Source organism: Erpetoichthys calabaricus, chromosome 12, assembly GCF_900747795.2.
Source record: "Erpetoichthys calabaricus chromosome 12, fErpCal1.3, whole genome shotgun sequence".
NCBI classification, from domain to species: Eukaryota; Metazoa; Chordata; class Cladistia; order Polypteriformes; family Polypteridae; genus Erpetoichthys; species Erpetoichthys calabaricus.
Window position 1 is genome coordinate 102,598,456 of NC_041405.2, and position 18,154 is coordinate 102,616,609.

Genomic DNA, 18,154 nt, shown 5'->3' on the forward strand with positions numbered 1-18,154 from the left:
AAACTAAAACAATCCAAGTAGATTTTACTATAGAGAAAAAAAATGAGGCCGAAATCCAACTTACAAAAACACAAGTTTGCCTGAGTCAGTGTAAAAAACGAACAGCCGAAATTCTTTAAATCTTTATGAAGAGCACAGCTGTTCACATTGCTGTCTAAGTCAGGTATTTTAGCCATGCAGTAGGTCTTTGGATACCTTCAAATCTTGTGCTAAAACTCACATTTGATTGAACTTGATTTTCATGTTAAAATTTCACTTTCCTTCATTTGCTGCTTTGTTAAGCCCAATGTTTTTTATTTAACCAAAATTAAAAATTATTTCAGTTCTTTCATTTTCAGCACCTATTTTTCCTGTGCAATGAAGTTATTGACAGCATTGTATGAACTGCCTTTTCCTATCTATCTATCTATCTATCTATCTATCTATCTATCTATCTATCTATCTATCTATCTATCTATCTATCTATCTATCTATCTAAGGGTTTACTTAATATATTTGTGTTTAAAGCTGGCTGAATATTTTAAAAGTTTTTTTTGTGCATTAAAACGTCACTGTTTCTTCATTGTTACTCTGAAAATTTGGTTTCAAATGAATGACATGATAAGCAGCACATATTTTTTTACTTATCAAGAAACTGGAAGTTAATTGTGTAGAGCTCAGTACAGTGTAGAGTTCTTTATGTCCAAGAAAAAAAAGTACATACATTACATTTCCTAAACATTTTTAGACTCCTGAATTAAATGTCCTTTGCTCTCCACATAGTGTCACCAAGGGAGATATTGCAATTGACAGTTTGGTTGCCAGATGAACTTCTTCGTATTCATTTCTTGATGAGGTTATTATCTTGGTATAAATATTTAGTACAAATGTTTTAACATTCACTCAAAATGTCTACCAAGTCCTACTATGAGGAAGTGTTGAGAGCTATGTTTTAAAATATCCTGGGAATATTTGCTCATAGTCAAGTGGTTCATCTGAAGCTAATATTCATTTTAAATTTTAGCATTGTAAATTGTGCCATGTATTCATTATTTTTAACATTTGATGCCTTCCTTAACTAGACTGTCACATTCACTAATATTGATTCATCTCTTACTCTGGTGTGGAGCCACAGATAAGTTCCACTGTGCTGCTAGAAGGACAGCACAGCACCTTAAAAGTAAAACCAGGGTGTGATCAGAACGCATGTATCTTTGGCTGTACCCTAAAACTGACTTACACGGGTTCATTCAATGGATGGATGTTTATTCCCACTCAGTTGTGCTGCTCTGAGTGCAGACTCTTTCATTTACAATGCTACCTTGAATGTGGCTGGCAAGCTGCATAATTTACTTACATTTTTGAATTATTTAAATATTTGTCATTAGTGCAGTATAATAATCACAGCTCCCATTTTCACTTTTCACCTGTTTTTTTCCCACCAGACACATGTGGAGAGTTGGCCTGTGTGCTTTTATAGACTCCTGCTGGCAGAGGACATTTAGGAAGGTACATACAGAGAGACAGGCACCTGTTGTGTTTCATTTTAGGCCTGTTTGAGAACTCGGGCTAAGCAAGTGCTTGCTGAATGTTCCCAATAAATAAAGGCCTCTACTGCTACAGAGTCCTATACTTCTTTTCATTCTGTTTCAGTAATGTGGTGAGCTTATACAGTACTACTCTACTGTATATATTTGTATATATCTATATATGCAAAAAAGAACTGACTGTTTAACGCCTCATGAATAAGATATGGGTAACTTTCATTTATGCATCCACACAGACAGATGTTCATCTTATCTGAAACTCACAGCCTTGAGCTATAGCTAGACATATGTTCTTTAAAACAACATATCACAAAGATAAAAACAAGACATACAGATACTACTCAGTATATTGTCATTATATCTTACAACAAATTAAACTGAATTAGTTAAGAGAGGTTTGGAAAACTGGAATGAGCTGTCTAAGACACACTCTTAGAAATACCGGTCCTTTAATGGAACTTTATTGAGTTGTGTGGTACTTCGTTAGCACCATTGCTTGACAAAGAACTGTTCATTCTGCGAAGGTTCTTCGTATATGAAGTTAGTTTTGGGACTTTGAAACGGGTCCTAATATGTGGACAAAACTGATAAAATTAAAATACAGTGGGCTAGCTAACAGAATGCAGCAGATCAAGGAAACACAAAGTTAGTGTGGGTTATTGTATGCAGGAATAGTCCTGTTAAAATCAGAAATCTGTTATCATCTGTTCATTACTATTTATGGAGCCTGTTTCATATCTAAAAGTTCTCTCTTGAACCTTCATGTGGATAGTTGAGGGAATCATAGGGGATAATCGCTCTGATAGACCACTCTAGCATCTTTATTTTGAGAAGTGTAGTTAGCTGGCTGTTTAAATAAATCCCTTGCATCTTTCAGCAGAGCAACTGAGTGGGATGTTGGGACAGCTTAACTCGACAAATTAGATGAACTGAACTGCCTTCTTTCATTTTCTACTTCATTTTAATACTCCACTTAAATGCACATAGGCCAATACACACATCATTGATATCTGTTAAGTTTCCAGTTTTACTGGCTGAATGTGTCGTGCTGTCAAAATTAAGTTTTATTTATAACCAGCTAAAGTGAGCACACTCAAATTTGTATTAATATTTCTTAATAAGAAGAAAAGTGCGTCTGAAAGTATTCATTTATTTTTCAGGTCTGCTCAATTCATTACATTAGAGTATTAGGGGCAGACTCTGGATAGAGCAGTGAAATGCGCTCATTCACATTTGTGTCCAGTGTTAATTCCCTTACTCTGTGAGCCTCATTTTCTGATCCATGCCGGAGTAGCAGGGCCTCTGAGCTCTCCTAGTAGTGTTGTGGACAAGTCATAGAAGACCAGTCCATTACAGAACACGCTGGCCGTCAGTCATATGCGGCCAAGCAAGTACAATGAGGAAACTGAAAGTGTAAAAGCAAACCTCAAATCGGCAGAGCTCTGGACACAGGACCTGTGGGACATCTGTGCCCCCTTTGCACCACTGTGGCACGCTTTATGGAAGATAGCAGAATGGAAATACATGCAAACTATACGACAGTGTAATAAACTACAAACAGTATAGAAAAGCAATACAATAAACCCCAAAAAACTGCAATATGTAGTGCAACAGGATAAACGTGATATTAATGAACAGCTTTCAGAGTCCTCCAGCTTTTCTTGAGGTAAAACCGTTTTTGAAAGTTGTGGTCTGCATTTTTCTGCAGCTCATACTCCATGCCAGACCGCAGATGTGAAAACAGTTTGTGCCCGCGGTACTTGGAATCTGGCAGTGTGGCACATGCTTTGAAACTACTGCCAACTGGATGCCCACACCCTCCCTCTCTGAGACATCATCTCCATAAAACTCCTTCTCTTGCTTCCTTTCATAAATCATCACTGTTTGTGTCCCCATTACTTACTATCTCTGCATTCTGGCCCGGCTGATTTACGCTGGGATCCAGCCTCTGACGCTTACTAAGTTCAGTCAAGCAATACTTCATTTGTTACAACTGGTATCCACTCCTGGCTATTTTTATTCCCGTTCAATTCAACTACAACACAGTCCATTCATTTAATTTGAGTGTATACTGTTTATTTTGGTTCTGGTGGACAAAAGAACACATTATTATAGGACGCAGGAGAGATTTACTCATGTTTGACATAAAAGCAAAAGCATGTGAAATGAATGGGGGACATAAAAAGTCATAAGATCCTTCATTAAAACTGAAACACTATGATAAATCAAAGTCAAAACACAACTACAATCTTAACCAGAAGCTTTCCTTGAATGGTTTAACTTTTGTCACAGTAAGTAGATTTCAAGTTTTAACGTGAGTAGCCATGTTACATATCATGGCTGCCGCACGACGCACGGCACGTACATCACACCTCAAGCATTATCGCCACCACATAAGTAAAAAAGCAGTGCCCAGGAAATTGTGACACACAAAATGGTGATGCCCATGAAAAACAAACACAAACAATAGCAGTCCAATGATACTATCACCACAAAGATTAAAAGTAAGTAAGTAAAACTACAAACAATGTAGTGTATGAGAAGAAAACATAATGAACAGATGCAGGATGTGCTCCTGACCACATGAGCGTCACTGAGGAGGTGTCTCTAGAGCAGGGGTTCTCAATCACGGTCCTGGAGGGCCGCAGTGGCTGCAGGTTTTTGTTCCAATCCCAATGGCTTAAAAAGAAGAATTTATTGTTCAAGTGACACTTCTGCTTCACTTTAGTTGTTTCGCTCGTTAAGATTTTGAATCCTTATTGCTTATTTTAGTCTTAAACAGCTGTATTCTTAGTTTTTAATTGCTCCTAATTAGTAATTACTGTATATGCAAATGACAAAAGAGACGAGCATTTCTCCATTTAGCTTGTTACCATTTACACCTGTGTGTATTTATCATGCACTATTGAGTTTAATTAAATACTTGGAAGGAAAGTGAAGAGAAAAAAAGTGAAGGACTGAGAATTACTCATCCATTTTAGTCTTCAAATCATTTGGATGATATCCTTAGAAAGGGGAAGAAAATCAAGGATATGAGAATGACCTGACATAGCAGAGTTAAAGCACTAACAAGCCATGAAATTAAATTATTGGCAAGAATTGCTTTCTAATTAAGCAACCAGGTTTGAACAAAAACCGGCAGCCACTGCGGCCCTCCAGGACTGTGACTGAGGACCCCTGCTCTAGAGGGGTAGGTTGCTGGAAGGAGTCTGTCAAGAAGGCTGAAGCATATAGAGGAATATTTCTGACAAAATTAAAGAAAGAAAGAAATGAGTATGGAAACAAACTGACAATAAATAAATAAAAACACAGTGATAGCAGAAATAATATTTCATGAAGTATGTTTTTGCTGCTTACTTCTTCATGCATTTCATTATTTCAGTTATTTATTTCCCTGTCACCATGTGCAACATGAAATACGCAGTGAAATGAAAACTGCCACTACTTTTACCTGTCAAAGTTGAATTATTTCTGTGCACATATTATTGTGTTTTTATTTATTTATTGACACATTTTACCATACATTCATGTATTTATTTAATTTTCTTTGAAATATTTCCCCATAAGTGGACAGTCAGACTTGTGTATGAAACAAGAAAGCATAGCAGAAGATTGTGATAAGAAGGTGGTACAGTTCCTTGTATTGGGCCCTTGTCAAAGTTGGTCCAGAGCATCCTAGAATATTTTTGCATGTCCACTTTCACGGTACAACACCCTAGTACTAGTAATTATGGAAATTATATTAGCACGAGACTGTTATGTATGGCCAGAGGTTGCCATTGTTTGTTGTTTTTTGTCATAGGTGATGCCATTTCGTTTGCCATTGTAATGCCTGGCGCTATAAAGTGTCAAGGAAGTCACCGGACATGTTATGTCCTTAAACTCCTCCTACTGTATATAAGATGGGAAAACAAGCTACACTTGAACCAAATTGCTGTCTCTCTTTAGTTTCAGAGGTGCTTGGAATTAAAAACCAATAATTAGGACTTTTCTGCTTTGTTTTCTTGATGTTGTTTTGTGCATTGGGATTTGTTGATTGATTATTTCCATGTTCTTTTCATGTCTGAGCAGCCCCTACCTTGCCCTTGTTTGTGATTATATTTGCCACTTATCAGTGCTTCTATCTCATGGTCATTTCAGTTAATTAGGAAACATCTACAATCAGTCACACATTCTGAACAAGGTTATAATGGCCTGCTCCTTTTGTTTATTTCTTCTCCCAGTTTTCTCTCTCCTGTTTATGTTCTTCCAGTGCTCATTTTCACCACACGAATTGTAACAACCCTAATCTCAGACTGAACTTTGTAGCTCTTTTACTTATTGAGTTTCAAAAAAATTATAATGTTTCAGTAAAATGGTGCCACCACCAAGTGTCCTTCATTTCAGTGTAAGTACTGTGAAAGCACCTCTGGCCAGTGATTTGTTTCTGCAAGCCATAACTGGCCCAGCTTCACTTCTCTTTTGGAAATGCGAGCCTTTGACATTCTGCTTGGGTTCCTGGAAGCCTTGTGCGAGACTTGCAGACAGCTGATATCATCCTGCTTAGGCTATTTAAAGATGACTTGTTTGTCCCTTATAGTGGAGCCTGTCCTTGTAAAGGGGAAGTTCACTCTGCATGGCTGGCTATATGTGACTCTGCCATACAGTGAGTGAAATAATAATAGTAAATGTAAGAAAAAAAGATGGATATTCACTCAAACACAATGTTTCAAAATAATGAAAAAAGTTAAGGAAGTGAAATTAAGTTATCCTTAAATGACTGAAGTTTACAAGTTTGAAAATCCATCCATCCATTTTCCAACCCGCTGAATCCGAACACAGGGTCACGGGGATCTGCTGGAGCCAATCCCAGCCAACACAGGGCACAAGGCAGGAACCAATCCTGGGCAGGGTGCCAACCCACCGCAGGACACACACAAACACACCCACACACCAAGCACACACTAGGGCCAATTTAGAATCGCCAATCCACCTAACCTGCATGTCTTTGGACTGTGGGAGGAAACCGGAGCGCCCGGAGGAAACCCACGCAGACACGGGGAGAACATGCAAACTCCACGCAGGGAGGACCCGGGAAGCGAACCCAGGTCCCCAGGTCTCCCAACTGCGAGGCAGCAGCGCTACCCACTGCGCCACCCACCTCACTAAAATGAAACAATTTTACAAGCACCCTTTTAACATGGCTGTTCTTTCACCTTTGTTTTTTGTGTGTCTGTTTTCTTTGTTCTCCTGTACCAGATATGTTTGCAGTTCTCCCAGAATCCATAATCACTTGTCTAATGCTCAGGATCTTGTCCGTGAGCATTGTTTTGCTGCACCCATTGTGCCAATTCACTGGTGATCTCATCATTTTTGGCAAAAATATGTTTTTGTAAATAGTCTGTGAATTTTTAATTCACTTAATCCAATTTAGTCTAAGAACGTGTATAATCAGGCGCGTCTGAGATGCCGGTGCTGTTTGTGAAGAACCCTATTAGCTGGGGGGATTTGTGCTTCTTTGATTTGCTGAAGCTTACCGCTGTAATTTCTTAATACTGTTACCTGATGCACTCATGGCGTAATTTAATTTTGTAGCGGGAGCGCTATTTTTAAAGGGGTTAAAACAAGGTGCTCTATCTTTAGAGTCTTAGCTCTAAAGCCTTCCCACAGAGTAAGGAGACAGACGCTGGTGACTTTACTCTGCCCTTTTTGAAACCATCCCATCAAAGTATGCAGATATATCGAATAACTGTCTCATGACTTAACTTCAAGCCATCTGTGTTTAGATTGTCTATTGTAAAGATTATACAACAGAGAAAGTTTCAATTATTACTATGTTTGGCTTTGCTAATGAAAAAGACCCTTCTTAATTAACTAAGAAAGAAATCTCTTGAGCTGAAACTTTTATTGAAGCAATCAGGACACTTTGCCAACATGTGGAATGAGTAGCCCACCTATTTATTCTTGTTCAAGCCGTATTAACCCAGCTGAGGGTCACACGGGGTCAGAATAAGTCATTATTAATGTTTTTAAAAATTCAGAATGCAATTGAAATTGGGCAGCTGAGATAAAGGGTAAAATAAGGGTTACAAAGATTATAGTCGTTCATAAAAATAAAAAGAAGGGAAAATAAAACACCCATTGCATTAAAATTAAAAAACAAAAGTCTACCCATCGTGTGAATCAGCATTTTCTACTACTGACTGCTGTCATTTTCTGTTATAAAGACGACTGGAGCCGAAGACTGTTCTGGCAGCTGTGGCCAACCATTCATGGCACGCCAGTCAATCACAAGGCATATTCAAGTTTACCAATTAACTTAGTTAAATTTTTTGGACAAAAACCCTTGCAAAAACATACGTACGTACGTACGTACGTACGTACGTACGTACGTACGTACGTACGTACGATAGATAGATAGATAGATAGATAGATAGATAGATAGATAGATAGATAGATAGATAGATAGATAGATAGATAGATAGATAGATAGATAGATAGATAGATAGATAGATAGATACTTTATTAATCCCCAAGGGGAAATTCACATGCCAAGTCCTCGCAGAAAATGAATGAGCCTTTTGTTTTTTTGAGGTCTCTGTCAGAGATCCACCTTCAAAGAACTATGAAACTTTATTTTGCAATTGTTTTTGTGATAGTTTCTGATATACTGCAGGTTAATTCTTGGCCTTACTATTGCAGTAATTATTTTACCAGTTCAATAGCACTTCTAATAATAACGGTTACTTCTGGAATTAATGGTCCAGGTGCTGAAGAAAATGGGGGGATATTTTCAATACCAAAAGGCACTTCAACAGACAATCATTGGTGTGTAAAGAGGACAATTCATTTTGGTGTCTAAACCAAAAGTGGAGTAATGAAGAAATTCATATTATATACAGTATAAACCAGCTTGTGAGCCGTGGTGGCATTGAAAGTGGGCGGCGACCAATCCTGGATGAAAACTGCCGCCCCCCCCTTTTGGGAAGCCACACAGGGCGCCCACACAAAAAAATTTCTGGTTCCATTTATGAAGGGGGTGCATGCTCCAGACGCCCCCACAAGTCATCGACGTCCAATAATACTGACAACTAGGGTTACCCAACCTCGGGCTCTAAATGGCCTTCAGCCAGCACTGGTGGAATGCCAACCTGACAGATTGTTAACAAGAATGATGTAACAGAGCAGCACAATAAAACTACTTTGAAAAGTGCTTTGTTACCATTACAGTGACAGACAAATAAACTAAACAGAATCAATTAATAAATGTGGGCAAATTTCTCACAGCTGTCAGATTTTGTTAGTGTAGTGTGCAGCACGTTGGGGATAGCACTATCTTGGAAGCTGTCAGGGACTGATGAAACTTACAGATTTAGCGACAATAATTAAATAGCCAGTGATAAAAGAAGAGTCTTTATGTAACAACCAAGACTAAAAGAGCTCCTGACATAGAATAATTGTAGTCAAATTACATGTTTTTTAGTCATGGTTGTCACCATTTGTCACCCATGCTATTGCACCTTAGCAGATATTCAGTGGGGTCACTGTGAACCCTGATGTACCTTCAAGTAGCTCCCATGCATGCCCTGTAATGGCTAGCCATAATTTTGCAGTGTAAAGGACTGATGGAAGTGACCTTCTGCATATATGACCTCTCTATACCTTTCTAATCAATGGATGAAAATGGCACTTCAGTTTCCAATATATATAATGTCACACACGTGTACATGGGGGCAGCCAGCCATATACTTGAAATATGCTGCCATAAATGAAGGTTGTGGTTCAATATTGTACAGACTTTGGTCCAAAAGAAGAAGAAAAAGACAGGCAAACATGGTGGCTTTAAAGTCAGGCATGGGAAGTGATGTCATCGGGGCCGGAACCGGAAGTGTCGTCATGAGATCCCAGGTGAAATTTCCTGTGGTCAGTCTGCCAAAGAAAAAGAGAAAGGATCAGTGCACCCTGCCATCCCCTGGTGTGGCGTGGAATTACCTTCATTTGAGCCCTTTAGCTGCCTCCCATGTACACATGTGTGACAACAAACTCTGACTGATAGACAAATCACAGCAAAACTGTGCACAAACCTCTTAATGGAGAGAAGCTTAATAAGCTTCATGTTAAATTTGCCTGAAAAGTCTTTGGCGTTTTAATCAGTTTGGTAATTTTGTCTTATACGTGTCAGTATTTGTCCTAGTGGGAGAAGCACTGACTGTGATTTATTTGATTTAGATGATGTTTTTTTCTCTTTTTAGAAATCTGCTTCCTATTCTTTTCCTGATGCACTGGATGTCATTGGACATGTTGAAGGTCTTCCTTTTGAATCTTCCTTCCACTCTGGTGTGTGCTTCCTTGAAGAGGAGGAACAGACAAGACATAAAGGACAGAAGTATCACGCTAGCTTGCATCTCTTTAAACCCTTCAGATTTACTCAAAAGTAAGTGGACCATGAAATCCTGATGGGGGTCATAGAGTGCTAACAATATGGCAGAAAGGAAGGATCATAAAGGGAAATGGATATAGATGGAGCAGATTGTATGAACCCTATCTTATTTAAAAAATGGATGTTAAAGACTTTTTCATAAGTATACAATCTAAACTTTTTTTACCGCTACATTTGTACAATGGCTACATTTATTTTTCTCTTGCAGATGTCTTACTACTTAATATAAACTGTTTGCAGTCAGGGAGAGAAAGCAAGGCATTGTCAGTGGAGAAATACAACGTAGCAGAAAAATCAATCCACTGTAAAAGCCGGAATAAAGAAAAAAAGACAGTGCAGAGAATTTAGAAACACACACTAGAAAAGTAAAGGTTTATTCGTTACTTAGAAAGCAATTAAGCTCACCCTTTAGAAGAATTTTTCAACTCTGTCTCTCTAATGCAGCTTGATTTATGTATGGAGCCACCTTTGAAACATAATTTGTAATTCAGAAAGATAAATAGAGAGTTAATGTATAAGCGAGTGAAAGAATGAACAAATTAACTCACTTCATTTATTGACTCCCAAAAGGAAATTTACATAGTCCAGCAGCAGTATAATCATTGTGCAAAGCAGTAAAAACAAATTGCAAACTATCACAAGACCCAGAACTGCACACACAGTAAAGTAATAATGATTTAATAATATAAAGAGATATTGTTCCTATGCCTATGCACTTATTATATAATCGTTACGTGGAGGCAGCCATGATAGGAGCCTCTCAGCATATCAAAGGCTAAAGGTGCTCCAGGACAATGCATCATGCAGGGGTAGGCAGCATCAGCCAGTATATCCTCTAATTTAGCCATTATTGTCTGTTCCACCACTGACTCCCATGAGTCCAGGGTCAGTTCTGTAATCTAGCTGGCCCTCCTGATCAGTGTATTTAGTTTTGTGGTACAATGAGTTGGTGGCACATGGCGTTAGAGTTTTTAAAGAAAAAAACAGTACATCTTGTGTCTCTGTAAGTGTCTCAGTAGAGCTGGGGGTCTATGGGGGTGTGGAGGTAAGCCATTTTCCTGTCAACATGAAGGTGAGGTCAGCACTCCATGGGTCATAATTGGGATGCCGCACCCACGAGGAGTCTGATTAGGTTAGAGGAGGAGGAATTGGGAAGCTATGAAAAAAAGAAAATCAGAGAGAAAATGTTGAGGAGGACAGGAGGTATGGCGGTCAGAAGTTGGCCCTGTGTGTGGATAGCACTCTTGTCAGACATAGGAGAAACAGGAGAGGCCAAAGGGCTCTGGCAGTCATCCTGCAGACAACTCAGAATTTCAAGTGCAAGAGGAGATTACGCCAGCTGTGGACAACCCGGGTGTCAAAGGTTTCTTTTACTCTCCCAACAGACCCCAGCATAGAAAAGTATGTTGGGCACCATGGAGTGACGGGACTCATATATTAAAGGACTATTTTAAAGATCTGTCATTATATGCATGTTCTCCTGATGTTAATTTTAGGGCTAATCTCAGAGGTTTTTTAATTAAATTTGGTGAAAAAACTTGGGTAAAATATACTCTATACTGCATTTGTTCAGTTTTTGCTTTGTTTCAAATTATTTATTTAATCTAAATGTTATATAATGCCTTACATAGTTTGAACTGAATTGGTCGATGATTTCTGGGATAATTGCTTATCACAGAAATAATCAACCAACCTCCTTGTAGCCTTTAGAAATAGAATATTATCTTAACAGATACAATTCATATCTAGTAGAAAGATAACTGTGGCCTCAGTAGTCCTGATGACAATAGCACTCAGTGGTGGGACCACAGCTTCAGATGGATAGAGGAACCGGCCCTGGACAAGCTTCTGCTTCATTGCTGGGATCAATCATACACTCGGGCGCTGATTTACCTAACATGGACATTGCTGTAATTATGGGAGGAATCTGAAGTACACTGAAGACAATAAAAATCGGACATAAAAAATAAGCATGCACCACAGAGACAGCATCCTGTTTGGGAATCAATCTGAGGTCTCTGAAGCTATTAAACAGCAATTGTAAGCATTGTGCCACCCTTGAAATTTATTGTGGTTTATTTACAGCTAATCCACAAGCATCCATTTTCTGGACCCACTTATTTACAGTACAGATGTAGAAATTTGTGTTTAGAAGCACCAGGTCCAAGATAGGTGCTAAAGCTTGATAGGACAGCAGTCCACCAATGGGCACACTCACACTTTCTAGGCAAATCAGCCTATATTGCCCATTCCTGCGTTATGGGAAGAATCTAGAGAGCACAACGATAGAGAGAATGTGCGCACTCCATAGACAGCATATACAGAGTGCATCATATACACAATTATATACTATTACTGTATACTATACATATTAGTGCAGTATATATATATATATATATATATATATATATATATATATATATATATATATATATATATATATATATATATATATATATATATATATATATATATATATATATTCACGGCATTCGAAGTCTGTGTCACAATCTGATTGTATGGGTGGTTACCTACACCTTTGCATTTATTTGACAGTAAAAACTATTTCAACAATTCTATGATCTGCTCCTCAGAAACTGAGGGCACCGTGGCGGATGTTAGCAGATTGCTGGCCAACCACAAGCGTTACCTGGTAGGTAACCACCCATACAATCAGATTGTGACACAGACTTCGAATGTCGTGAATGTAATTACCCCGATCTACATGCTGTCAAATAAACGAACCACACGCCATGGCGCAACGTTAGGGGCATCGCCTCTGGCGCTGACGTCCGAGGTTCGATTCCCGAGAGGGAGTGCAGTGGAGTGTGTACACCTGATGAGCCCAGAATGAGGGCGAAACACGTGTCGTGTACTCTTTGCATTTATTTGACAGTAAAAACTATTTCAACCATATATATATATATATACTGTAATACACATACATATATATACTGTATATACTGTGTATATATATATATACACATACATATATATACTGTATATACTGTATATATATATATACAGTACACATACATATATAGGTTGAGTCAAAATTATGTTAACACTAATGCTGCTGCTATGTATATACTTATATACAATTTTTGTGGACAATTTATGTGCCACATATGGTACATGTGTTGAGCATGACGGTGAACAGGTTGAGACATTCCTGATAATCATCTTGCACATATATATATATATATAAAATTACTTTCCCATATGAGTGGTTGTTTAGTAATCGTATCACCTGTGGATAAAAACCATCCCTGATTCTACTGATGGGAGTGAGTGTACCATCTGACAAAAGGAAGAAAGAAAATCAGCTGTGCTGGATAGCTGAAGTCTTTAATAATCCTGTCGGCCTTTCTAAAGCAGTGAGTGTTACACAACATATGTTATAACCAAAAGGCAGCTGGATGCCACCTTCTGTGCCCCCTTCACCACCCACCGCAGTGTTTTATGACCTTGACTCAATCAGGTACTGTATCAGGATGTAATGAAACAGATTGGGATGGACTCCACTGTACACCCCTAGATGTTGTGAGAGCAAATGGAGAAATGTGAGCTTTCCTCAGACATCTGGGGAAGAAAGGGCATTGGAGAGCATTTTTGTCAAGAGCTGAAATGTTTTGTGCCTTCAGTTTGTTAGTTATGGTCACTTTAAGAAATATAAACCTGCTCAACCTCTCCACAGCGTTCCCTTCTATGTAGATAGAAGTGTGGTCTGCTTTCTGCTTACTGACATCAATGGCCAGCTGCTTGGTTTTGCTGACATTAAGAATGTGATTACTGACCTGGCACCACTGAGTCAGCAGGTAGCCCTCTTGTCTGTAAGCTGTCTCATCATTGTTGGTGATCACACCAATGGCGGAGGTGTCGTCAGCAAGTTTAATGATGGAGCTAGAGCTATGTCTAGCCACCCAGTCTTAGTTCAATATAAGATGGGAATCAATTCAAAAATGAAATTGATGAAAGCAAAACCCAGTTGTCACAGTGGCAGGGTGCAGAAAAGGTGGATACATAAAAACATTTTTAAAAGTTTCCCTTACAGTGAAGACCAGCTGGCATGAGGGAAATGTTTGAAACAAACTCCAGACCTTACTAAAGAAGAATGGTGACATCTCACATTCATAAAGGTTTGCTTTGAGAAAATGGCAAAACAAGGAAAGAAGACAAAAATGTCCTTTATTTACTATGGCTGAATCAGTGGAGTGTAATTAAAGAATTACAGTGAAGAATGCTGAACTTAGCTGGGGAATGCACTATCAATTACACCCAAGTCTGCCCAAATATTGTACTAAGCAGCATCCTGACTTACTTCTTTAGTTACTTGTTAAACTGGATCATCCAGTATGGTGCCATATTTCCATAAGGTGAGGCTGTGTGCAGAAATCCAAAGTCTTAGAAGCTGCAATACAGACAGCCAGACTTGAAGTGCTAGGAAAAACAGCAGCAGTGAGAGATGTGGTGCCATCAGACTTTATAAGTTTGTATGCTTTTATTCACAAGTCAGTCAGTCTTTATTTTTAGCAGGAATACTTTGTTTATATCAAACAATGAATGAACACATAGTACACCCTAACAGTCAAATACCCAAATGGTCAAATCAGTGGTAATCCTGTAAGTGTACATCAGTAGTACAATGATGTATTGTAGGTAGTAAGTACATTGAAAACCTCCTACATTTTATCTTCAAAAACTATTAGAGTATTGAAGAATAACTGAGTACAGATAGGCAGTCATAGGCATCAAAGTAAAGACATAGTAGAATAGTGTGTCAGAAATGTGTCACTTTTTTTCTTTTTACTTTCGTGTATACAAAGTATAGGGAAAGTATTGTAATTGTCCAAAATTTGATGTCGAGATTTTGATGAATCTTGACGTTTTAGACCTCCCTGAGTCTGAAAATACCATTTTTGGAATTATGTCTGTGTGTGCGAGTGCGCGCGCGCGTGTGTGTGTGTGTGTGTATGTAAACATGATAACTTGAGCACGCTTTCACTTAGGTCAACCAAATTTTGCATACAAGTATTAGGTACAAAACATAGATTTCTTTCAACTTTTGGGCTATTTCTGCTAATCAGAAGTGGTACTTTACCTTTTATTCATGTATCTGCAGAGTACAATTTATTCAACTTTACTTTTATAATAATTGTTCAATATAATATTAATTTAGTTTGATTTGTTGTTGATGGTTCTTTAATGTACATGATATAAAAACATAATCATTGTCTTACGGTTTACTCCTCAGTTATCTGAGTATATGAGAAAGTCTAGGGGAGACCACTGCCGATTTTTTATTATGGTGGCATCGTCTTTCAACATTTTAAACATTTTTTTCTTGGGTGCTGCCTTTTGTGTGTGTACTTTTTAAGCGTGTTTCCTTTTTTGTGCCTGGTCACTATGATGCCGCTCAGTTATTAGGCACATGATGCATGTACCATGTGACCAATGACATCATGGCAGCCACACTATATAAGATGGGTTAAAGTCATATCTGAAAGCTTTTGTGAAAACCTTTGTTTTTTGAAAACTATTTTGGTTAAAATGTTATGTTTTTGTATCTACAGTAGTTTGGTTAACAGCTTTAAGGTAACAATCTAATAAAGAATAGTCTGTTGGCCTTCTATTTTTTTAATTTCCTCGCTTCACTTCTATAGGGTCATAATAGCGACATTATTGCCAAGTTGAAATTCTTACTTGCATGTGCTGATCAACATGCAACATGTCACCACTCTCAAGTGCCATGATTAGTGAGTAAAGCAAACTTACCTCGAAACGTTTGTGTTCCTAAAGTGAAAAATCTCATAAGCTAAACATAATTCCCAGTTCTCACAAAAGATATGTTAGATAGTGGTGTCCCCATTTATAATGTCTCTGTAAGTGTCTGCCACTCAATTAATAAAATTCCAACAACCTGGACTTTATGGAAAGTTCCATGGGCACGAAACAGTGATTTACACCATCATTTCATAAACAAAAAACAAAAAGTTTGTGTTTCATGTGAAAATCAGTCAGTCAGTCAGTCATTGTCCAACCAGCTATATCCTAACACAGGGTCACGGGGGTCTGCTGGAGCCAATCCCAGCCAACACAGGGCACAAGGCAGGAACAAACCCCGGGCAGGGCGCGCACACACACACACACACACACACACACCCACATACCAAGCACACACTAGGGACAATCGAATCGCCAATGCACCTAACCTGCATGTCTTTAGACTGTGGGAGGAAACCGAAGCACCCAGAGGAAACCCACGCAGAAACGGGGAGAACATGCAAACTCCACGCAGGGAGAACCCAGGAAGCGAACCCAGGTCTCCTTACTGTAAGGCAGCAGCGCTACCACTGCGCCACCACGCCACCCATGTGAAAATCAACTTTTGCCTAATATAGAATCCACATCAGAATTTATTTAACATTACCATTTTTTGCAGGGCAGCACTTTGACTCAATGCCAGTGATGCTGCCCACCAGCTCAAGGGGACTGCGTTCAGGACTCAGCCTGATCACTGACTATGTGGAGCCTGCATGTTCTCCTGGTGTCTGTGTTGTTGTTTTTTTCCTGTTGCTGTGGTTTTTCTCCTTACATCTCAAAGATCTGCAGGCTATCTGAGGGGTATGTGTTAGCTCAGTGATGGACTGCTGTCCTGTCCCAGCTGGGTTTCTGCCAGGAGCCTCATGCTGCCAGGGTATGCTACAGCTTCCCACATATAAATGGAAGTCTGATATTCTTACAATGCACCACTTAGTAAATAAACATTTGTTTTGTCTAGTGTATGTTTAGAATTACTCAATAAATATTTTCATTTTTTGTTCTATGTCATGCCATACAATGCATACACTGATCAGTAATACCAGCCAGACTTTATCAATATTCAAGACCTTTAACACTGTGACATAACAATACTCGTGTATATACAGCAAACCTCAGAGTCCCATAAGTGTCACCTACCTTAAAATATGCTGCACGTTTTGTAATTATACATTTGCAGAAATCCTGGCTTGTCCTCTCTTGACAAAGCACTTGAATTGTGGCAGACGCCGATTTGGTTGCTCTAAGATAGAAATAAATTTGAAGTTCCTAAATGTGTCCAGTGTGGATGTATCCAGAATTGCAGTGAGACAGGTTTCCTGGCTGCCAAAGGGTCGGTGGAAGTGGCATAAGGCTGAGGTATGATGGGAAATGGGCCTGACAGGATCTGTATTTCAAAAGAATAGCCCACACTGGTGACTGAACCCTATGCGCTGCCAAATGCCAGTGTGGGAAAACAGCTTCCAAAGGCCACGTGTATGCCTTGCTTTAGGATAGGCATCAATGTCCACAGCTCTGAAACTGGACTGGCAGGTTAGAAATGGTTGGGTGGATGAGTGGGTGGAATTTAAAGATGTTATTCAATTCAAAATTTGAATTTGTGCATTGTGTGCCTGTTATTATACTAAATTAGATGGAATTTTTTGACAACCGTTATTCAAAGTAATTTCCCTTATGCAAAATCCAGATGATACAGTCACATTGCAAGCTGGGGTATTTTAATATTTGTCAGTTTGTTTGTCTACTGTATTGGGCCTAATAGTATCTTGGCCATTGGCTCAGTTGGCTTTCATCATTTATGTTGTCTGGCTGTGTCTTGGTGGTTGCATTTGAGGCTTCACAGCATCTAGCAGTGGCTTTCACTTGTCTGAATTGTAAATTGCCTGATTTCACACATCAAAATTTACAAATCTAATTTCATATATCATTCACTCACAGCGCAGGCAGCAGAGATACTTAACTCTGAAAGGTTTTCAAGTGCAGAGATGGAGCAAATGTGCAAATATCAGAGTTTTCAAATAATGGGTGCTGATGGATTTCATTAAAAAATCCAATGTGTTTGGAAGCAGTTGTGCTGTAACATGTGTTTGGCTTCAGCTACTTCTGTTTTTAACAAAGCCTGGGCTCATAAACATGCTTTAGTGCTGAATCAGCTTGAACACTTTCATATGCAGATGTTTTGTGTTTTGGATTGTATGCTGAATAATCCATGACCTATTTTAGCAAGAAAAGGAAGAAACTGGAAACAATGCATTAATGTGCTATACAATCACCAAGATTTTCAGTGTCTTGGCTGTGTAGATTTTCGGATTATCTGATGAGAAGTTCTCTATAACTTGTGATTCTGACTTGGGCCATATTTAAAATGACTACCAATGACTAACAATGG

At 38.7% G+C, this 18,154-nt stretch overlaps 1 protein-coding gene across 1 annotated transcript in view; it reads left to right on the forward strand.

Annotated features, from left to right (window-relative positions):
* Positions 1–18,154, forward strand: part of wu:fb13g09 (ATP-binding cassette sub-family C member 5) — a 141,423-nt gene that overhangs the window by 583 nt on the left and 122,686 nt on the right. The window contains exon 2 of the mRNA XM_028815935.2: positions 9,758–9,939. Within this exon, the coding sequence (XP_028671768.1) occupies positions 9,758–9,939 (182 nt within the window). The remainder of the gene's footprint in view (positions 1–9,757; positions 9,940–18,154) is intronic.